The 24,234-nt window shown below is 39.5% G+C and overlaps 1 protein-coding gene across 1 annotated transcript in view; it reads right to left on the bottom strand.

The window, feature by feature from the left end:
• The window catches only part of LOC118809743 (SH3 and cysteine-rich domain-containing protein 2-like), a 56,883-nt gene that overhangs the window by 19,449 nt on the left and 13,200 nt on the right, over positions 1–24,234 (bottom strand). The window contains exons 3-4 of the mRNA XM_036573290.1: positions 7,674–8,052; positions 4,124–4,218 (exon numbers count right to left, since the gene is read on the bottom strand). Of these exons, the coding sequence (XP_036429183.1) occupies positions 4,124–4,218; positions 7,674–8,052 (474 nt within the window). The remainder of the gene's footprint in view (positions 1–4,123; positions 4,219–7,673; positions 8,053–24,234) is intronic.

Here is a 24,234-nt window from a genome sequence, read left to right as displayed (position 1 = left end):
TTTTGGAAATGCGGTTGTATATATATATATTTTTTTTAAATAAATATGAACATTACCTTATATAAGCAATAAAATATATAAGGAACGACATTGTAAAAATATATATTTATGTAAACAAATCTATTGGAGAGTGGCACAGCCAGCAAAGAAAGGAGAGAGGGAAACAATATGATGACCTACAGCCTTTACAGAAGGTCAATAACCGAGGATGTTGCACTTGTCCTCAAGTTGCTATTCTTTCCAAATATCTTACTTAACAAATGGCCAACATGGCCATAAGGGACCTCAGAAAAATGCATGGTGTCAAAAGTGGAGGTCAGCAGTACCGGACCCTGAGAACGCGAAGGTCTCATAATTGCTGATACTGACACAAAAGCAGACGACGAATCAGCAGCCGGAGCCCCAGAGAGAGAGAGATCTTGGCTCCGGGAGGTGAACTGGAAGTTTTTCTTAACTGGCTCATTATATCTCTCTCTCACACACACACACACACACACACACACACACACACACACACACACACACACACACACACAGGCACTGCTCCACTGAGAGCCTGAACAAGAGCAAGTGCAGAATTCACACTGAAAGCTCTAAATAATTGATTCAAATTGGCAGAGAACGCCACACTTCTGAGAGAACAAGCTCGAGCCATCTCACCCGAGCTCCTGCAACAAAAACCACAGAGTATTACATTTCTAGCGTCTTCATCTTGACCATTTTCAATGCTGATTATCAACATGCAGCACCATTAACTCCCTGTCCACTTCATTAGAGACCCTTTAGGTAACTTAAAGTAAGTTCCTGGGCTGCCTTAAAATTTTCTGTTTTAACTGAACTTCTCATAGTAAGTTTGCAGAAGAGTAACCTGTATGATATTCTGTCAACTTATTACTTGAACAAAGTCAAAATTTGAAGGCAAGCAGGTCCATTTACATTACATATAGGTTAAAACAACGCTTATCAGCGCACTTCTGAATTGTATCTATTTGTGCACATTTGCTAGCCCTTCATCAGTGGTCAGTTATGACCACAGAGCTGCTCCTGGCTGGATATTTTTGAGTGATGATCCACTCTCAACCTATGTGACACAGACTTGTGTAAAACGACTGCACCACACACAATATCGTTTGCTGAACAGTTTGAATTCCATCTATTTTCGTTGTGAGATCAGATTCATAATCAACAAAGGTTTGTTTTTCCCCTTGGCTTATACCAGGGGTCAGCAACCGAAATGTTATGTAGAACCATTTTGTCCTTTCAGCAAAATGTAAACCACCTTGGGAGCCACAATATGTCCATTTTACCATCATGGCTGTAAATATGTCTCAGTATGTGCTGATGTACTAGTATAGACTAAAAATATAATATAAACGAAAACACAGACTTACTCTGCTTTAAGCTTTAGCTCAGCTATAGCCGCTTTTCTCACATCTCTGGCAGGAAACTTTTCCTCAAAAGTAGAACAGTTTCTTGTAAAATGTCTCTCAGCGTTTGACTTTTTATGAGGCTGAAGTCGCTTCTCATTTGCCAGCTTCTGGTTTGAATTTTCCCATTCCACGTTAAATAGTATCTGAGGCCCCAGAATGTAACTGCTGCACCATTTAAGGTGGAACGGCTAAGAAGCTGGCAAACGAGAATCTGACTTAAGCTTTGTGACTCTTTAGTGTTTGAGAGTTTCTTGTTGCAGATTAAACGTATCAGGAAATCAGCTGGAGTGATTATAAATGCAAATGAGTCCATTTGTCACCAAATAATCAGTGTTCATCTTAAATCTTTCTCTTTGCCGTTTCATTATCTTTTAGCTTGCCCAGATTGTTGTCTGTGTTGCTATGGTGATCAGCAGTCTGTGCTGATCTTCAGGGTTAAAGGGTGAATTAGCAGTTCTACATTAACCCCAACATTTAAGACCGTTTATTGTTAAACTGTGTTGAACGATCAGCAGAGCTTTATTTTACTGTAAAGGAGGATTATTTTATTTTTACCTACAAATCTGATTCTGCTGTGGAGCCACAACAGGGCAGTAAAACAGCCGCATGGTGCCGACCCCTGACCTATAGAAAGGGTGTCCATAATTCTGGAAGCTGTATGTGAAGACTTTGTAGCATTAAAGGGGAGATTATCTGGGTTTATTTACCAGAACATTTCATTTTTAACATCTCTTTATCTTTCAGAATTGAACTTGCTGTTTTTTGTTACTCGATTTAAGGCTGATATTTCTCTGTTGTCAGAAGAAATCCTCATATCTCTAAAATGGTAACTTTACAGGAGAAAGAAAACACATACTTTACTTTGAATGTAAGTCAATGGAACCAGACTTTTTTCCAAGTAATTCTGGGCCGTTTCTTTTGGTCCATTCATCATGAAATTTACATACAGTACGTAAAGGTTAACAGGCATTTTTAAATTATGTCAAAAGCTGAAAAATGTCAAAAATGGAGATATGAGGTTTTCTTCCGACAATAGCCATATGTAAATGTTATGTGGTCTGATTGGCTGTCCTGTATTTGACCTCATTCGAAAAGTAGTATAAGCTGAATGCCTCCTTATAACTACAGTGAAAATGGGCAGGGCTGAATGGCTTTAGGCTAAATAAGCAGATGTAAATGCACTGGTTTCATGAAAACACAAAAAAACAATGCAACTGCTTCCCATAATTCATTTTCATATCGACCTATAACATTTTTTACAGCCTACAGCAAAAAAGGCCCTTTAAATTACTCAGGCCCAGGTAAAGCCCAGCCCTGGATTATAACAGCTTTTTAATGGAAAATTTCCATTGGACATGTTATTAAGTTCTCCAGGCAAAACTTTCATAAGGTGCTGAAACTCATGGCATTATACAACACAAACTGACCAACATGTTCATTTATGAATGCGGTTTGTCCGAGCACACGGCTCAGCTGCCTCTCTGGACGCTGGCCATGGACGCCTCCTGCTCTCTCTGAATTACACGCAGTATTGGACACACCGTCTGCTCTGACAAGATATTGATTCACTTACTGACTTTTAGGTGTGCAGCAAGGTTGGAGACACAAGGAGAAGGAGGACAGAGAGCGAGAGAAAAAAACGACAGGGCTGATAAAAGACTGCAGACAGCAAGAGCGACAAAGAAAGAGAGGGTAAGAGAGAGACAGAAAGACTGACAGAGACAGAGAGATGCAGAGAGGGATACTCAGTAACATTATCGGCCGCCCTCCATTGACAGAACCTGCCTGCTACTCCTATATCACTAATTCAGACTCATCTGGGATCATTTATCCCTTCTTATCTCTTCTGCTCTCTCTCTTTCCCATCCTCTGCCCTCCCTCCTTCTGGGAGATCTTCTTAAGTCACTCTCCTTGTTTGAACTCTGTTATGCGCAGCCTGGAAAAAAATGTTATCTCAAGCAAAATATCTAATATAAATATAGGCAAGATATCCAAAGTAGGCAATATTATTCAGCCTATTTCTTGCGCAGTCAGATAATCTGACCTGATAAAATCACTTCATATAAGTAAAATGTCTGGAAATAGATTGAATAATCTTATAATATTCTCACAACAATTCCATAACGAGAAATATCAGATACATAGAATACACTTTTGACGTTTTCACTCGCCTAAACATTGTTTTTCTTCTCTTTTTCTCAGGCTAAACGCCGGCGGCCTCGTTGACCCAGTTTACTAAAGTGAGATAATGGTGAAGAAGAGGCTGTTCAGTCAGTGAGGACCAAACGCCGGCTCTTCGCTGACTCACACGCTCATTATTATTATCTCTCTCAGGCACTGTCAGCCTGATGACACCTAAAACACTACTGCGGTCAACTAACAGTGGGATGCAGAAGGCAGCACCCAACTGACTGGTGGTATTAATTGGGCTATTTCTGGAAAAAGCTGGAATATCAACATGGAGATCCGGAGAACAGAGCGTAAAAATAGACTTCATTATGTCTGAGTGAGCGTGTATGCAGTGGTATGAGCAAGACACTATAGCGGATGTTTTGTTTCACTGTGTGAGCTCAGAACAGGAGAAGCTGATAAGGTCACAGTTCTGTTTGTGCGTAAGTGTGTATGAGAGAGAGAGAAAGAGAGAGTGAGAGAGAGAGAGAGAAAGTAAGACAGAGAGAGAAAGAGAGACTCACCTTGCCATTGCAAACTTGCTGGGAAAGCTCAGAAGAACACCAAAGATGAGCTCCCAGTTTACATGTCTTGCAGCGCAAACCCTGCTTCGAGTTCCCTACAGAGAGAGTGAGAAAGAGAGAATAAACACAAAAAAGGAGGTTTATTTATTTATTTGAACTGAAGATACGTCAACATTAATTGCTGTTGCGTTTATGCTGAGTTAACAAAGTCAAAATATGCTGACTCTGCTGTGTTAGTTTGAATGTACAACCCCAGTTCCAAAAAATTTGGGATGCTGTGTAAAATGTAAATAAATGTAAATAAAACAGAATGCAATGATTTTTTCTTATAGACCCATATTTTATTCACAATAGAACACAGAACACATATCAGATGCTGAAAGTGAGACATTTTACCATTACATGAAAAATATTAACTCATTTAGAACTTGATGGCAGCAACACATCTAAATAAAGTTGGGACAGGGCCGTGTCTACCGTTGTGTAGCATCTCCTATTCTTTTAACAACAGTCTGTGAACGTCTGAGAAGTGAGGAGACCAATTGCTGGAGTTTTAGGAGAGGAATGTTGTCCCACTCTTGTCTGATGTAGGATTCTCACTGCTCAAAAGTCCTGAGTCTTCTTTGCCAGATTTTTCATTTCATGAAGCGCCAAATGTTTTCTATTAGTGAAAGGTCTGGACTGCAGGCTGGTCAGTTTAGCACCCGGACTCTTCTTCTGTGAAGCCATGCTGCTGTGATGGATACAGTATGTGGTTTGTCTTGCTGAAATATGCAAGACCCTCCCTGTAAGAGATGCTGTCTGGATGTTCTAAAGCCTCCATATACTGTGCAGCATTGATAGTGCCTTTCCAGATGTGTAAGCTGCCCACACCATAGGCACTAATGCAACCCCAGACCATCAGAGACGCAGGCTTTTTAACTGTGCGCTGATAACAAGCTGGATGCTCCATCTCCTCTTGCGTCCGCAGGACACGACGTCCGTGGTTTCCAAAAAGAATTTCAAATTTTGATTCATCTGACAGAACAGTTTTCCGTTTTGCCTCAGTCCATTTCAAATCGAGCTTTGGCCCAGAGAAGAAGGCAGCGTTTCTGGATCGTGTTGACATATGGCTTCCTCTTTGCATGATACAGCTTTAATTTGCACTTGTGGATTGCACAGCGAACTGTGTTCACAGATCATGAGCATCCAATCTTGACCTTACCCCTTGCGTAAAGGGGTTTCTCCAGATTTTCTGAAACTTTTGATGATATTATGTACTGTAGATGGTGAAATATCCAAAGCATTCGCAATTTTACGTAACATTTTTCTGAAACTGTTCCACAATTTTTAGATGCAATTTTTCGCAGATTGGTGAAACTCTGCCCATCTTTGCTTCTGAGAGACTCCGCCTCTCTAAAATACTCTTTTTATACTCAATCATGTGAGTTAGTTGCAAATTGCTCCTCCAGCTGTTTTTTATTAGTAACACTTACTTTTCCAGCATTTTGTTGCCCCTGTCCCAACTTTTTTGAGATGTGTTGCTGCCATAAAGTTCTAAATGAGTTAATGTTTTTCATGAAATGGTAAAATGACTCATTTTCAACATCTGATACGTGTTCAGTGTTCTCTTGTGAATAAAATATATGTCTATGAAATTTGCTAATCATTGCATTCTGTTTTTATTTACATCTATTTACATTCAACTATTTTTTAAGCGTATAAAACTATTTTGTGGTATTTATGCTACCTGTAGCTACATGTCTCATCTGTTATTAACTCACCTGGCCATTTTATTAGAAACTCTTATGAAGCTTGTCTTTGTCGAATAAAAGGTAAAGCAAAGGGAAAAATAGAGTTATCCGAATAAGAGGATTCCGTTGCTGGCCTACTGTAGCCCATATGTTGCTGCACAATTAATTAGTTCCCCTCTAGTAATGAACACATAATTATGTAGAAGAGTTTGTTCATTTAGTGGCCCAGTCCCGGCTGAGGGTATTTTTCAGCAATCCAGATAACTTAAACCAGTGTTCAAGACTGTCCAGCAAGAGAAGACTTAAGAGATTAAACTAAATAAATATTTATCTGAGCTGAATTAGCTAGGGAATTTCTGTAATTTACAAGACTACCGAGATCAGTGATTTGAATCCAGTATGAATCTACACTGTTTGTAGTTTTTACAGTCTGTTCCAGTCCATCTCACACTAATGGAATAACTACCAGATAGCAGACAGGGATGTGCAACATTGTTACTGAGTGTGTCCTGTGGCGTAATGCTGACGTAAAACATGCAATGACCTTTTAATTTGGGGAAATGACACAGATACTAACCAAACCAACTAGCCAATCAAACCCAAATTACATTACACAGCCTCCTCTGGGAAAACTAATCCAGCTCTACAGAGCCTAATAAAGCAATAATATCACGGGAACGGTGTTCTTAGGCATGAAGTGAAGCAGAAAAACCACACAGCCTCAAGTGGCTTTTTGCTTTCAGAAAACGGCAGCCAACATAAAATATGATGAAATACACAATTTTTCCAAAAATGATCTAAGCTTTCATTAATAATAATTGACATAAAACAAGCATTTCACTAAGAAATGTAGTTCCTTTAGTGTACTGTTGCCAAGCAACCATGGACCACAGTATGAGGAGAACGTTTGGTCGCCCATCGCTGTACACTGCGGTCATTTCATGAATTTAATAACTTTTGTAATATAACAACGAACATATGATAACACAGCACTGCTTAATGCAGAAACTTTCGCTTTACAAGTACTTTTTGGTCACAAATTAGCACCACGAGTCTTATTTAGCACCAATCCAGCGGCGCCCCTCTTCTCACACTGGGGCTGAGTCTCAAACGGCTCCCTGCTCCCTACATAGTGCACTATGTAGGAGTTTAAATACTGGATCCTGCAGCACAACAGAGCAAAATACAGCTAAGAAACAGTCATTTGGGACTCAGACTCATCCACACTTGATAAATGATGCACTGTTTGGCTGTAGAGGCTAGAATTTGTAAACTTTCATAGCTAGAACACTATTTAGGGAGTACAGAGCCGTTTGGGATTCAGCCTGGGTTTGACGCAACTTCTGACTGAAACACAAACATTCGAAGTGTGTGAGACATTCAAGTGACGTTTTTAGACTTTTATACTGCAGTTTTGTAGTTAATCAAACCGTAAGTGCTTTAATTCAAGCCTGTGATACTAATGATGGAGCTGTTTAGGCCGTTGGCTCTTTTAGCCTGTTAGCTAGCTGACCAGCATAGTTCTAGTTAAGAATACAGGTTCTCAGCCGCTCAGTTTAAACAGAAAACGGGTTCTTACTTCATCAATATACTCGGTGCTCCAGGTGAGCAGCATGAAAGATTATTCCATTAACAGCACAAGTGTTTTTTGTGCTGTGGCTCAGTGATACAGAGTCCAGTTGCTGTGAGGCGGTCACAGGTGTGCATATATCGTGGATTTCACAGTGGCTTTGAACGCAGCTCAGCCAATCAGATTTTAGGACTTTATAAAACACGCTCAGTTCACACTGCACATGTGTGTGTATGGGTGTGTATACCTGTGATCACCTGCTTGCACTGCTGGCAGACGGTCGGTCGGCGAAACACGTATTCCTGGAAACAGTGTGTTTTCTGTGGGTGGGGCTGCGACTGGGGCGGGGCTTTCGAGTTGATGGAGATGGAGGGGCTCACTGAAGGTGAACGAGAAGACAGCGAGGGGTTCGGACTGATGGACGGCGACAAAGATGGCGACCGGTCAAAAGTCAAAGGGCGCTCCTGAAAGAGTGGTGGAGAGGGGGACTCCATCACAGGGGGCGGAGACTCAGCGATGAGGTCAGGGGGAGGCGGAGCCTCAAAGTTCGTTCGCTGGAAGAAGTTATCGACGCTTTTACTCCGCATGACAGACTTGAAGGAAAGGGAGCGCTTCAGTTTCTGCAGCTGGGAGAGAAAAAGAGAGAGAACAAGGCAGAAGAGGGGATTATTAATCCATCTCAGCAATAACTTTAACCCTCAGAAGTCTGTTGGTGGTGTTTTGCAAACCATTCTATTAACATTACCTGATCAGTTATACATGACTGCATAGTTATATAATTAATTACATAATTGCATAATATGATGAAATACAATTATATTTTGTTCACAACCTGTATTGACAGGTTTGAGTCTGCACTGTTGTTTTATTTCCTGTTTGTTTTCATGTGAAACTATGACGAAAAAAAAGAAAAAGGTAAATAATTGTTTTTATATTTTTGTACAAACAAGACTGTAAACACAGCAATAACTTTTCACTAAATTCAAAACATTATAAAATGTATCCTCTTCTACTGACAAACACAAATGTGTTTAGAGTTTGTGGGGTTCAAGAAGAGGAAAATCCACTGCAATGCATCACAGACAGTAAACGAGAGTGAAACTTCTCCTGTCATTTACACTTAAAGGTGCACTATACGATTCTGTTGAACGACTGTTGATATTTTAACTCGATAACAAAAAAAAAATATACCCTTCCCTTCAGTGCTGCTTCAGAAGCCCCGCCCCCCAAAATCGTGGAGGTGCATTGCCAAGGTGAATGACACTGGGCTAGCAAACTTGTTTTTTTAGGTCTTCATGGCCATAAATCCCTTCACAAACACTGTACGGACAAATACCATGATACAATGTTAGACCGAACAAATGCAGCAAGTAATGTACCTAATGTTAGCTAGGTTGTGGGTTAGCAAACTGTTGCTATCAAGCTAACCAGTTGCTATCACAAACATTAGCAAACAGCACAGAACAATACTGACCTAGTCGCTCTGTAAACCAGCACAAATAAGTTAACATTGCCCACAGAAACAGGGCAACCTCCTCATCCCTTTTCATGCTGTTCCAACTCTCTCGATGATTTTAATTTCCCTGTTCCACCTTAAATGGTGCGGCAGTTACATTCAGGCACCTTAAGTGTAGAATGGAACTGCTGCACGATCTAAGGTGGACTGGGAAAATGCGAATGGGTAGCCAACTTCAGCCTCATCAACTTCGAGGAAAATTCGGTGGAGGAATTTTTAAAGTCCTCGTCAACTTTGAGAAATATCTGCTGGAAGAATATTTGAAAACCATGTCAACTTCGAGGAATATTCATATATGGAATATTTGGAAGGTGTCTGGGGTGGGCAAAGCAAAACGTGGGGAGGGCCAATGTTATTCACAGGGTGGGACTAACATGCACGCATGGCCGGCCCAGCTATGACAACAAAAAAACAGAGAAGCGCAGATTCCAACACACACAGAGGCAGAGTGATATTATTCACTGCTCAGGATGCCATCACTCCACTATACCTTTACACAGACAATAGCTGTTTGCTATTATATTAATGTTTCAAATATCACATGTAGAACCTTTAATGGATCCTCAGATCCTTTTTGTCAATAACACATGCACATGGAACGAGGAGCATAGCCTATGCATAACAACATGAAAGAAAAGAATACTCTTTCATCTCCTCTCTTTGTCTTTCTCTCTCTCTCTCTCTTTTTATACGCTCCTCCTCTTATATTCCTTTGGCTCTGAAAGTCATGATCTCGTTCATTACTGTTTAAAATTCATCTGTGGTTACTTTTTCACTCTTTGCCAACATGCACCCTTTCAGGGCAGATACACGCTTTAGAGCACAAAGATGCTTCTGTCATCAATTATGTGCCTACAAATTAAGTTTAATGTTGATGTTGAAGGGCTAATATCATAGAAAACTGAATTTTCCTTGATTTTTACAGAAAACATTGATGTGGTATGAAAACAAGTTTCAAAACGAACCATTCACTCATACAGTCCAGGTATGAAAATTAAGCTACAAAAGCAGCCCATATTAAATTCATGGTGTTTGTATGAAACACATTTACATTTATCCACCCATTCAGTTTATTCGGTTTAGCCCCACCCACACACGCTGGGGGTGTTACAGCTTGGACTGCTTTTTTGAGCGAGGAACAGTGCACCCAATCAGAACAGAGGTCATTTGCAGTCTTTGACGCACAGTAACAACTAAGAATTACCTGGAACAGAATGTAAAAATGAGTTATGACTGTGTTTGATACACAAATCCATAAGCCCTAAGTTTTTCCTCAGGGAAAAAATAAAATAAAATAAAACTGAAATGTAGGATAGGGGCCATTTAATACTAAAGGGTATGGGTGGAAAGGATTTGATATTTTCCTCTATGTTTCTAGTCGGTGTCTCCAATTAAAGTGATGGTTCAGTATTTCAGTCATGCAGGCCTGTCAGTCCACTTCCTTGCAGATCCCCTGACTGATCTGTGAAGTTTCGGGGTCTGAAGCTTTTTTCTACCAATCATAGCCTAACGCAACCATTCAGGGCTGCTGTACAGCGTAACTCAACCAGCGAAGGCTTTAAATAAATAAAGAGTTTCACTACTGGGATGTGAGCTCAAATCCCAGTGATATGACAGGCATCCGTGACCTAGTTGTTAGTTGTACTTACTCGATGGAAATAATGGCTTAGTTCAAAACCTTTTTTTCTAAACAATACAAAACGACAGGTCAATGATAAAGATACCAAATGGTTCGTCACTGCAAAACTTTTTGTTCTAAACGCAGAGTCGGTCCTGACCTCCCCCCTGTAAAGGGGCCCTACTATTTGAACCTTGAGTCATGTAAACCATTTGCAATAGCCACACAGTCACACCTGACACACCAGAGCTCCCACTGCAATCCACCCTCCTTTAAAAGAGCTCCATCTGTCACTGTAAGAAAAAGTAGATCTGTACTGAACAAACAATATTAATTGAATAGAATATTTTCAATAGAAGTGAATATTAACATTAACATAAATGCTGACAAACTTAAGCACACCATCTGAAAAATTACAGATAATATTATTTTTCATTTTATCAGCTGCATCAGGCCCACTCAAACTGGCTCCCCCAGATTTTCTTTTATACATTTTCACATATAAAATACTGTTTATACTCTCGCTTGTCTGAATAAATACTTGATGGTTATTATTTACTGAGAGATGTGCATCTGATTTTCCCAGCTAATCAACATAAAATTCAATATTTAATCAAAAGTCAATGTGAATCCATTGCTTTCCACCTTGAGTGGTAACTAAACATTGACTGAGAGACTAAATAATCACTGAGTGTGTTCACATGGACTCAATATTCCAATCATAATCTGATTTCTGCAGTTATCCGATTATTCAAATGGTCATGTAAACACCATACTCCGATCTAGAAATCCGATTAAGAAATCTGATAAAGAGGCTGGGTTTTAGCTCAGTAATCAGATTTCTCAGTGCATGTGAACTCTTACTCTGATTTCTTTCAGATTTCTCAGTCTGCACATGTGCGAGATCAGACTGTGGTACCGGAAAATAAGCGAGCAGTGTCGCCGCGAGACACAGCAAAGCACCTTTAAAGCGACCAAATACATGCTTGACGAAATGAAGGATTTAAATATTCTTCATCTTCTAGATGATGTATGTTTATATTTTCAGGTAAAGCGACGTTAAAAAAAAAAAGCTGCAGCCTGAAGTTTGAGTTTACGTTACGTTTACATCACGTCTTCTTCTGTGAGTTTATTGGCTGGTTGTAAAGCAGAAATCTGATTACTGTTTGACTCATGTAGACCTGGAGTTTCCCCATTATCTGATTACTCAAGCGCATGTAAACGCGCTGATCAGATTACTTACAAAATCTGATTTTCTGCGGTTATTGGATTATTAAGTGCATCTAAACACACTCACTATCTTGTTTAAAATGATGTGCGCCTATGAGGAGTGAGCCATCACGCCTGTATACTGTCTGGATTGGACTGGACTCCACTGAGGCGGCTGCTGCAAAGCATGAGTTTTATTTCATGCATGTACATATGAGCACATGTTTATGCATGAAGCGGTCATCATTTCTGAGCTGCAGTTTGTAAACACTGGTGTCCTGGCATTCTTCAAACATAATAAATAGCTGTATTTCACTCTCACAGACTACAGAGAGACGCTCTGCTCTGAGAGATTCAAAACCAGTATTGTCCTGTGACACCAATGTCAATACAACAGTATAGACAATATATATCATCCAGCGGGTGATATGGCAAAAATATTACCACAGGTAATATCACAGGGGTGCACAAGATATGGCCTGGCAAGACACTCTCTCCGGCCCGCCAAAGAAAGTACTGACGCATTTTTAAATAAATATAGCTGGCACGTCAAATTCACTGGGCAGTTTCATGAAAATGTGAAACACTGCCCCCTAGTGTTTACTTTCAAACATCTGACTCATTCTCCCGCCCATAGTCATAAAGTACGGTCATGTAATGAACGTGATTCTATATTTTGTTTTGGTAAACTATTGTCAAAAACTGCAGCAACAAAAACAAAACCTACAGCAATAAATAGGTTAATCCAAGTTACTTCAGCAGCAACATGTCTTTGTCAAAACCAAGTATGGGTAAAAAAAGAAAAGTTGATCTCAAACATAGGAAATTGAACCCATAACGGACATCGAAGTACTTCTTTTATGAAGCAAACCATGGCGTTTTCTCATGTCTGGTGTGTTTGGAATGCGTGGCCGTGGCAAAGGAATATAATTTACGGAGACATTACGAGACAAAACACCCAAAACTCAGCGATTTACAAGGTGAGGAGAGAAAACAAAAGATTGAAGGTGCGTTCGAAAAGAGACGAAAGCAGTCTGATGCATGTAGCATTGCTAGCTACAGGATTGCTAAACTCGTCGCAAAATCTGCTCACCCCTTCGTTGCGAATTTGCTAAGGACTGTATGATGGAGGTCTGTGATGTACTTCGCCCAGAAGTCAAAAATGCTTTTAAACACATTAGTCTCTCAAGAACAACCATTCAGCAATGCATTTTTGATGTGGCCAGTAATTCATACAGCCAGTTAAAAAGCAAAATAAATGACCTCACGTATTTTTCTGTTGCTTTGGATGAGAGCACAGACAATACCGACACAGCACAGCTCTCAATATTCATCCGTGGTGTCACTGACACATGTCAAATCTCTAGTAGAACAACTGGGTTTGGGATTTTCAATGCATTCAAAAAAACAGTGAAGGGCCTAAATTTACTATAGAGTAGGGTAGAGATGAAACGGTTACCGGTTTCACGGTAAACCACGGTAAAATTAACGGTTAGTAGTACCGTTTGAACTTTAAAGTATCGTTAAAACCGCGGTCGATTACCGCGGTGTGAAAAAAACGGAGATTCTGAGATATTTCTGCCTTCTAAGAAGACCAAGTCTGACGTTTGGTCATATTTTGGGTTTTATAAAGATGCAGAAGGAAAGCTAATTGAAGATGACCACCCTGTCTGCAGAACAGGCCGAAAGAAAATAGCGGTGAAAGGGGGCAACACATCAAACCTTACGAGTCATCTTCACGACCACCACATTTGCTATTCTTTTGTTTACAGAGTATTACAAGTATTGTAAGTAATACAAACGTAATACTAAAAATGTATTGACTATATTTTTTAATGTTTATGCAAAGTGCATATTGCTGCCAATTCTATTTGTGTTAATATAAAAGTTGGTGAAACGAGTTTCAGTTTGTGTATCAGTATTTATTTTTTAATTTATTTTACTTTTCAACACATTTGAACCATATCGCGATAATACCGATAATCGTGATAATTTTGGTCATGATAATCGTGATATGAAATTTTAATATCATTTCATCTCTAGAGTAGGGTATCATAATAACTCAGAACACTCTCATGACATGTGATATGCATCACTGCATCACTATTTACTTTTTCTGATATTTTATAAGCTGGAACAGACCAAATAGAACCTTTAGTGACACAGATAGAAAATACCATAATAATAGTAATAATAATAATAATAAACCTACAACTACAACCTACAATGATTTTTATTCAGTGTTCACTGCACTGCACTATATCCACTTAAACAGCTTAACTGTGTTCACTTTGTAATGAAACACATAGTTAGTCAAAGTCGACAATCAACTGTCACGTCTGTTACTTAGCAACCGGCCATACGCGCACAGCAGAAACGCAAACACGTAATCAAAGTAATCAAGCTACTTAGCCAGACAGCTAACGTTAGCTACCGTTACTGATCTAAAAACGTCAAACAAAACTTGAAGTTAATCATATTGTGTCAGCACTTTGTGCTGTTTATCAGAGCGTCGCCGCACCTCAGTTTCAGTCTCCATTTCCCAAACGCTTTAGCAGAGCGCGCTAACGTTACTCCTCCTAATAAACAGACACGTTCAGCTCCGACTCCTCATTATTCACCACCATCACTGTAATATTTCATCATCAACATTAACACACGAAGGTAATCAGAGGGACGGTGGAGATCGAGTTTGCAGCGTCTGCGGTTTTAAAACGCTGTTAGAAAAAAACCCTCACAAGTCACAACACTGTTTTCAGTTTAGATAAATGTAGCGTCATTATGCCAGTTATGGTGAACTATGCTGCCTGACACTGCATAAAACAATAGAAACGGACCTTAAACAGAAGTGAGGACCCTGTTGGGGTTCATGCTAAAGTTAGGACAGGATTTAGGAGGTTTAGTCTAGATAGGATGTTTGTGTGATGCTGTTCTCTTATCTGGAGTTAATGGTGAGATTATGAAGTTAGGAACTGTTGTTCTGTAATAGCTTCTGTCCTAAATTCAGTCCTAACGGAAGTTGTCATGGTGATTAAGCAGATAAGATTTCAGACTTGAGAAGTTTCTGTAATACGGCCCCTGATCTCCCTCAACCTTGAACACCACAAATATTTTTCTCCTTGTGATATTCTGTACCAATGCAATAAAGCATTTTCCCACAGGCCTTCATCCAAGGCACTGTGGCAGCTGAAGGTGATACAATGAAGGTGTAATAAGGGGCTTTATGTAAGACTGAGAATAATAACACAGCTCTGGAAATCTTTGTTTTAGGGTATTTTGCACACTATGAGAGGCCACTATAAAGGTTTGAGCTGTAGGTGCTTAAATTATCTCAGTAATTCCAACACACAACTCTGCACATTTCTCTGGTTTTTAATCTAAAACAACTGATCAGCTAAAAATGTGCCAAACATGAAGTTCCCAGGTTTAAGAACCGCTGAACTGAGTTTAATTCAAGCATTCTTCTCCTGTTGCCCTGTTCCTGTCAGACTAGTATCTCTCTAGATACCCCACACTGCGTGAGCAAGATATCAGTCCACGTAACTCTGTTCACACTTATTCAACCAACTAGCAGCGAACGCCCACAAGGCCTTCTGAGTGTCCAGCAGTGGTCTGGTGTTTGACACTAGTCAGCTTTACTAATGGTATTAAATAATGCAGTAAATCATTTTTTTAAATCAATTTTTGTCCTCACTGACTGGAATTCAGGGACATTTTATATATGAACTAGTGCACTCTGAAATATACAGAATAACGTTTTAACCTAATTAGCTAACTTAGTTAACTAATTAACTTACTCTGATTTCTTTCGGATTTCTCCATCTGAGCATGTGTGAAAACATATGGTGGTACCGGAAATAAGCAAGCAGCGTCGCCGCGAGACACAGCAAAACACTTTTGGAGCAACACTGAAACCAAATACATGCTTGGCGAAATAAAGGATTTAAATATTCTTCACCTTCTAGACGATGTTTGTTCATATTTTCAGGTAAAGTGACAAGATGTCTAAAAAAGCTGCGAAACATGAAGTTCGAGTTTTACGTTACGTTTACGTCACGTCGTCTTCTGTGAGTTTATTGGCTGGTTGTAAAGCAGAAATCTGATTACTGTCTGACTCATGCAGACACAGAGTTTCCCCATTATCTGATTACTCAAGCGCATGTAAACGGGTTTATCGGATTACTGACAAAATCTGATTTTCTGCAGTTACCGGATTATTAAGTGCACTTAAACGCACTCCATATTTTAAGCTCTACTGCAACGTTGCTGAAATGTAGCAGCTAAGCTCTAATCACAGCTAAAAGCAAATAACCTACTACTGTTGCCAAGTAAACTAAACCTGTGAACACAACTCACGAACAAATCAAGAATCAAGGAACTGCTCGTTCTGCATTCTGTCACACTGACCAGGCTGGACTGCCATGCGTGAAATAGAGAGATAAAGAGAGATAGAGAGAGTGTTAAACGTGGCAGCGTCCTGAAACAGAAATCTGGAGAGGACAATGTCCGGGGGATAAAGATCCAGACTGACTGCAGTGCTACACTTGTGCGTCTGTGTACGTCCCTCAAGAACACTGGTGGCTATTATTAGACAACGAGCCAAGGACCCCTCTTAAAGACTGACGGTACTCTCAGAGCACAGAGGAGTGACAGAGAGAGAGAGAGAGAGTGAAAGAGGTAAGACAGAGAGATTTGAGAGTGAAAAATGAGCTGAAAATGTGTCCCTGTACACGCTCTCAGATGCGGTGGCCTTCTTACGACTGCGTTTGAAGATGTGTCTAAAAATAGTGCGTTAGAGATGCGCGGATAAATTAATGATAAAGGTAGACACTTCTACTCATCAAGGTTGTTTTTAGAACATGCGCACAATGTAACGATAATAATCAGATGAAATAAACTGGCGGCTCCACTAATCCTGTCATCACATCTCGACGTGCCACGTAAACATGAACGTGCCACCTGAAAGTGCGTCTGTGTGCATGTGTGCTCGATCCTGTAGATAACAGATTCCCTATAAATCAAGCGACACGTGTCATACTCTGCAGAAAATGGCATCTTTTCAAGTAAAATTATCTTATATTATAAAAAAGAAATCTAATATTTCTCCTGTTCAGATTGCTGTAAGCTTAATTTAAGATTATTTACCTTATTTCTAGACGTTTTCTCTCGTTTTAAGTATTTCTATTAAGTAAAATGATCTGACGGTATTGGAAGAAAACTTTGCTTGTTGTAAGAAATGAGCTTGAAACCAGCAAAATTATGTGCCAGTGCAGTGAAATAATTTTAATTAATAAACTGACTGAAAAAAAGTGAGAAATATCTAGAAATAAGCTAGATAATCTTATAATAAGTGCACAAGCATCTCAAAAATGGGAAATATTAGATATATCGACTAGATTTAAGATCATTTCACTTGACAAGACACCATTTTTTGCAGTGTAGTCGAAAGCAAGCTGCATTGCTTGCCAAAAAAAGACAAACAAACAAAACTATTTCTATTCACATACACTTCAAATAATAAAATATGCCAAACCCATCGGTTGTGCAAGCATTAAATGAGCTGCACAATTAGTCCTTAGAAAATAGTGATGCACAAATACAATAATGCAACATGATACACTAATCTGAAGGTTCGATTTTGGAACGTTACAATAATACTCAACAGAATATGCTCTCATTTTTTGGCCAAAATAATACTGTTTGGCTAAATTAAAAATTACTTTCCTCGTCATACAGTATATATTTCACTGCTGTGTGAATAGTTTCTCAAGTTATATATCGCTGCGGTCAGAACAAAACCTTGTACCTCCATTTTTGTCGTTTTGTACTTTTTTTACAGAATTTGAAAGTGCCAACTGGCCTTTACATGGGGTTAACTTTTCAAAATGAACGGACCGAAAACAAAAGCTCCAAAATTTCTTCAAAATAATCTAGCTCCATTAACTTCCATTTAAAGTTATGTTTTTTTCCGTCTCTTACGAAGTTACCCTTTTGGAGATACGAGGTTTTGTTCCGACAGCAGTGACATGTGCATTGAGTGCATTTTTAAAAAAAATATCCCTGAATTATTCCACAATAATCAAATCTGCGGTGAAAGGTAAGACACACTAAATTGTAAGAATCTGTAAGGTTTTGTTCACACAGCAGGTAAAAGTGGCCCAAATCCGATCTTTTTCTCCATATGTGACACAGCTGTGTATCTGTGTGTCAGTGTGAACAGATAAACACACTGAATCTGACATTTTCAATTCCGATTTGAAACGCTTTCATATGCGGTACTGAAATCTGATACGTATCTGACATGCAGCAATGCGACTCATCCAAAACCCTCCGTGTTTGAAGAGATTTCTAAAGAAATGACCGAACGCGGCCGTAAGAGACCGAGGCTGCAGCGTGAAAAATCTGAAAGCAAAGTTTAAAGAATCCGAGGACGCGAACCAAAGAAGCGACTGCGGCTCAAACACATTCTGGGTGATGAGCCCAGCTGTCAGTCAGTGAAGCTTCATGATGGCTCCTGTGATGCTGGTGAAGATGAAGCTGATCCTCCGGGAGCGACTGGTGTTCGTTGGCAGTGATGAGCAAGCTCTGTCCTTTTGCGCATGTGGGTCAGTTTAGGAGCTGATCTGTTCAGACTGATGTCGCACACAGATCACATTTAAAAGATCTTGTGAACAGCCAAACAAAAAAATCGGATTTGGCAAGAAAATCAGATTTAACCTGCTGTGTAAACGTAGTCTAAGTGAACTGAATTGCTGTGAGGTCAGAGATTCACACTCCTAATAGGAAAAGGCTGGTTTGACACTGTTCTTGCTTTGCCTACCTTCCTTTCTCTCTCTCTCTCGTTATGCTTACTCTGTTCATTTATTCCCAGTAAAGGCTCCAGCTTGACTGAAAGGTCAGCATCAGTTAAGCTCATTCAGGCTGGCAGGAGCAGAAACCAGTGTGTGTGTGTTTGTGTGAAAAAGAGAGTGAGCCCTATCTTTAGTTTGTCCTTAAGCACCTTCAACCTGCCACCTCAAACTTATCACTGTCCAACTAGAGAAAAGCACTGCCTTTCAAATTTAAGCTGAAGGTCTAATAGGGGTCGAAGGAACAATATGTATGTGGATGTGAATATGTATGAATATGTAACGTCACTGATGGGAGACACCACTGGTGTGTTTTTGCCTTTCTTTAGTCTAGCTAAGTTCTGCTCCTCCGGGCGAGTAAACGTTTCTCATACAAGTGAACAGTCGTACTGCAATAGCAGCAGCATTGAGTACAATGTATTTAAATACAGTGTAAATTCAGCCGTGTGCTTCATACAGTCCCAGAGTGAATCAGAATCTGACTGAACCCACCGGAGACCCTGCACATCAGTAAAGGCTCATGGGTCAGTTATTCGATTGATCAAATGGTCATGTAAACACCATACTCCGATCTAGAAATCTGATGAAGAGATCTGGATTTTAGCTCAGTAATCAGATTTCTCAGTGCATGTAAACTCTTACTCTGATTTCTTTCGGATTTCTCAGTCTGAGCATGTGCGAGAACAGACAGCGGTACCAGAAATAAGTGAGCAGCGTTGCCGCGAGACGCAGCAAAACACTTTTGGAGCGACACTGAAACCACACAAAATAAAAATGTTCTTCATCTTCTAGATGATGGATGTTCATATTTTCAGGTAAAGCCACGGCATGAAGTTTGAGTTTTACGTTACGTTTACATCAAGTTTTATTCTGTGAGTTTATTGGCTGGTTGTAAAGCAGAAATCTGATTACCGTCTGACTCATGTAGATCTGGAGTTTTCTCATTATCTGATTACTCAAGTGCATGTAAATCCGATGAACGTGTTACTGATAAAATCTGATTTTCTGCAGTTTTCGGATTATTATGTGCATGTAAACACACTAAGTAATGGGAGACACTGAAACAGCAACAGAAACTGACTGAAACCACCAGCAGGCGTGATATTCTGCTAGGTTCTGGGTTCATGGTGTTTTATCTCTTTCAATGACGTACCCAAAAGTAAAGTTTATTTCTAATCGCAACCCCCTTGTGGAGAATATTTAGCCTGCTAAACATGAGTGAGAAGTTCATTAATTTCATTTATGATCTAAATTTCATTTATGACCTAATCTATTCTGGTTCTTACTGAATGTTATTTCAGCAGTTTTAGTTAAAAAGTAAAAGTAAAAATGAGAAAAATATATAAAAAACAAGAAATACAAAAAAAATATATATATTAGGCCCTGAATGTGCAATACATGTGCAAGGTTAAAATAAACTGTTATTTGATTAAAAAGGTGTTGATTTTGTAAAAAATCCATAGTTTTCTGGGTATCTTCAAGTTAAAAAACAATATTTTAAGACATTTAAAAGTCAATTCAAATGCAATTTAAGACCAAATTTCAAGTGATGATATACTAAATATAAGAACTCACACCCATTTTGTCACGTTCCTCTCTATACTGCTTCACCACGAGGTAATTTTAGTTTAATGCAAGCCCTGCATCACCACAGTGACCCTGTGTAATTCAATGTGTGTGAGATGTGATGTCAGAGACCATGTGAAATTGAATCTGAGACAATATCACACTTATTTAATGTACTTTGAGAGAAAAACTGAGGCGCCATTAGTCTGAACAATAAAGGTGCAGGACATCCGTATCCTATTCACTGAATCCACTCACTGAGATCTCACTCGCTGAGATTACACCCAGGGACAGCTATGGATTAGCATTCAGATCCATTTCTTCAAGTCATGTTATGTGTGAGTCACCAGGCCAACAGAGAAATGCTTCTTTCTTTTTACACACTGTGACAAAGACAATGCATAAGCTAACACTACTGTGTTAAATGACCTTCCTTAGCTAGAACCCACTGCAGCTTTTGAATGAATTTCAACAGCGAGACCTGCTGCTTTACTTAACTTCACTCCTATAGTTTTCCACCACTACAGACTAGCCTTTTTCACACGGAAAGAAATTCCCACCCTCCTACTTGCACTATATTACACATCATTTTGAATGTTTCCCACAATACAGAGTGATTCAAAAAGATTCATCCGATTTCAAAATGATTTATTTCCCTTGTAAATCATTACAGATCAATGCAGTGAACTGTAAATGGTTTAAATGAGCATAAAGTTTATTATGTAATTGTACAAGGTCTCAGTATGAACCTCCTCCAGCTGTACAGACAACAACAACGCCATAGTCAAATTCATCCCATACTGGATTGAGCATGTCGGGTGTCGCTGCACTTACGGCTCTTTCAGTGCGATTTCGGAGATCATCCAGTGTTGTGGAACCAACGACGAACGCTCTGAGCTGTTGGAGCTTCACTGCCCACGAAAATCACATCACAGTTATGACGGATTCACTCTTATTGAGGTGGAGAACGCAGAATGCTTTCTGCTCAGGGGTCTCATCTCCTCTCAGACTGAAGGGAGCCATCTTCCACTGACAGTCAGAAACTCTGTGACCCCCTCTTTCAACTGGTATGTGATTGGTTCCTAGGCGCCTCACGGTTGTAAAAAATTTGGCGCTTTGAAATCAGATGAATCGTTTTGAATCACGCTGTATTGCACAACACGTACTGTAATGTCTCCATTCACATCGTTCTCCACACCCTCATGTGAATTAAAGTTGTTCAGAGTTAAACAGGTTGAAATAAAATCCTCAGGACTAGATTCTAGGCACCTCGGTACCAAGTGACCTTCATCACAATAATGGTTTACATATCTTCACTCTCATATCAAAACTTCGTTACTCCACACACAAATACACAGATTGAAAATGGAGGTTGCCTTTAACACTTTGAACACACATTTTTAACACATTTCATGACAAATGGACCAACCAAAATGGTCCAAAATGAATCTGGCAACATTCATAAAAGCTATGAATATAGATCACTGCATCATCGTATCAGACAATATTGAAATTGAGATTTTAAATTATTTTGTTCTGTTTTCTACTCTTGAAAGGACACCAAAGTGAACCTTACATGGTACTGTAGATGTTAAGCAGACAGAAACAATATTTCCAGAATAAAAACCTAATTATTTTAGTTTTTGTGTTTTTGCACTCAGTCAAAACATTACAGTTAACTACACCCCTAAAAAAGATGGTTCTTCAAGGGTTCTTCAGTAAAGAAAATGGCTCTATATAAAACCATGAGCACTCAAAGAACCCTCTGCATGATTAAAGAGTTCTTTGCATGGTGAAAAGGTTCTTCAGATTGATTTAGAATGTGTTTTATATGGTTCTATATTGGACCTTTTTCAAAAAGGGTTCTATATAGCACCAAAAAGGGTTCTGCTATTGTTATGATGTCAAGCTTGTCACAGTAGAAAAAACTTTTTTGGTGCTATATAGAACCATTTTCAAAAAGGTCCCCTACAGAACCATCTACAGCACATTTTCCATCAATCTGAAGACTGAAGATGCTTTCATGATCAAAGAACCCTTTAATCATGCAAAAGGTTCTTTGAGTGTTTATGGTTCTATATAGAACTATTCTCTTTACTAAAGAACCCTTGGAGAACCATCTTTTTTAAGGGTGTAAATCTTTGTTTGCTATGAATTAGGAGTTGCACAATTCAACATTTTTAAAGTCAATAATTCGGTGATGAAAGTCGAGTCGACTAATCGCTGATGACCATATAAATAAAAACACAGGAGAAGGAAACGCTCCACAGCAAGCACCTTTAAAAATCTGATTGACTCCACAGTGTTGCAGAAATGAAGCTTTACTTGTGAAGGGTTTCACAAGAATCGTAGTCGGTGAACAGGTGTGGGTCAAATCCAAAAGAGCCAGAAGACCAAAAAGAACAAACACAACAATGGCAACTAAGTCCGAAAAGGTTCAGTAGCTCTACTAGGAGAAGCAAAACCTCACAACTAAACTAATCTAAAGCCTGGGCTTTTAAACTGAACTAAGGCTGGTCATATGACAGGTGCAACACATCAGTATTCTGGTGATTACGAATGGTGATTGGATGATTGTCCAACAGTCACGTGATCTCCCACGGGATTCTGGGACATGGAGTCCAATGGTGAGCTGGAGCCAGAGGGATGCGTGACACCTTGAATGGTCAGGCACCCGCATATCATTGCTGTCGGAAGAAAACCTTGTATCTCCATTTTTGTCGTTTTTCAGTTTTTTTACATAATCTGAAAATGCCTGTTACCCTTTACATTGTGTGTACATTTCAGGAGGACTGGACCAAAGGAAACGGCCCAAAATGACTCGGAAAAAAGTCTGGCTCCATTGATTTACATTAAAAGTAAAGTAGGTTTTTTCCTTCTTCTGTAAAGTTTTGGAGATACGAGTTTTTCTTCCAATAACAGCGATATGTTGTGGACATGTTTGTATGTATGCGCCCTCAAATGTGTCCCAGTGACTTTTAACTGTTCCACGGTCACGTCTTAAACGAAAAGAGGATTGTGCTTTCGCTGTCGTCATGCCAAGACTTTGGAACAGACTCATAGGTGACTGTTTTTAAAACCAAGCTTAAAACACATCCTTTTTGATTAGCTTTCAGCAGCTGTTAAACTCCTGAACTGTGGATTGAGGACTGTACGCTGTGTTACTGTACAGTAGTGTTTTATTGTAAAGTGCTTAAAATTTACGGACTTACTTAGGACAGTCTGGAAGAATTTAGCCAGCGTCCCTAAAGCTAAGTGACTTTATCCACCATCTTCTAGTCACAAACAAATTTCTGAGATCTGCGACAGAAACCAGGTTTTGGTCGCAGCATCAGATTTTTGCAACTGCATCCACTCTCTTCTCAGAAAATGACAATTTATTGCATTAACAGTGCTGAAAATAGATCCGCAACTGAGATACATACATAATGGAATGAGTAAAGCTCTCATCAGCAACCTGTAAAGCATTCGATTTGCAGAGCCACTTGATAGCATCCCTGGAGCTCTTATTCCAATCCCATCTCCATCACTGAAATCAGATTCTCTGAAAGAGGAAGAGTGTGAAATGGAGGGAAAATAGGGAAGAAAAGAAAAAAAGCAGAAACGTCACATGTCCAGAGGAGGAGAAGGCGGCAGCGAATCTCTCTCTATTCGCGTCCTCTTATTGTCCTGAGTGCTGCTAAAGCTGCTCAGACGCTCAAACAGCCAGCACGGTGCCAAGGCCACAGAGACAGAATGGTTTTAAAAGGCTATTCTTTTCCATTTTCCTCGCTGCCAACTGGATTCAGAACTGTAGTCTTACCAAAAACCTTCAAGCTACTCAAGAAGCCCCAAACACAGAGATTACTTCATTATTTTTTACTGCTATTGTTTGGTAGCATGAAACTGATTTTATTAAAGATGGATAGTGAAATGAAGAGCTGAGGAGTTGGAAGGCCAAAATTGCTTCAGCGTGATCCAGTCGTCTGCTCTGAGCAGGCTATGGGAAACGTTACTAAACGTTAGCAAACGTTACTAGAGCAATCTCTGTGTTGTGGTCTTTCTGTGTTCT

Source organism: Colossoma macropomum, unplaced genomic scaffold, assembly GCF_904425465.1.
Source record: "Colossoma macropomum unplaced genomic scaffold, Colossoma_macropomum, whole genome shotgun sequence".
Lineage (NCBI taxonomy): Eukaryota > Metazoa > Chordata > Actinopteri > Characiformes > Serrasalmidae > Colossoma > Colossoma macropomum.
Note: the sequence above shows the minus strand (reverse complement) of the source record. Positions and strands in the feature narration are given on the sequence as shown.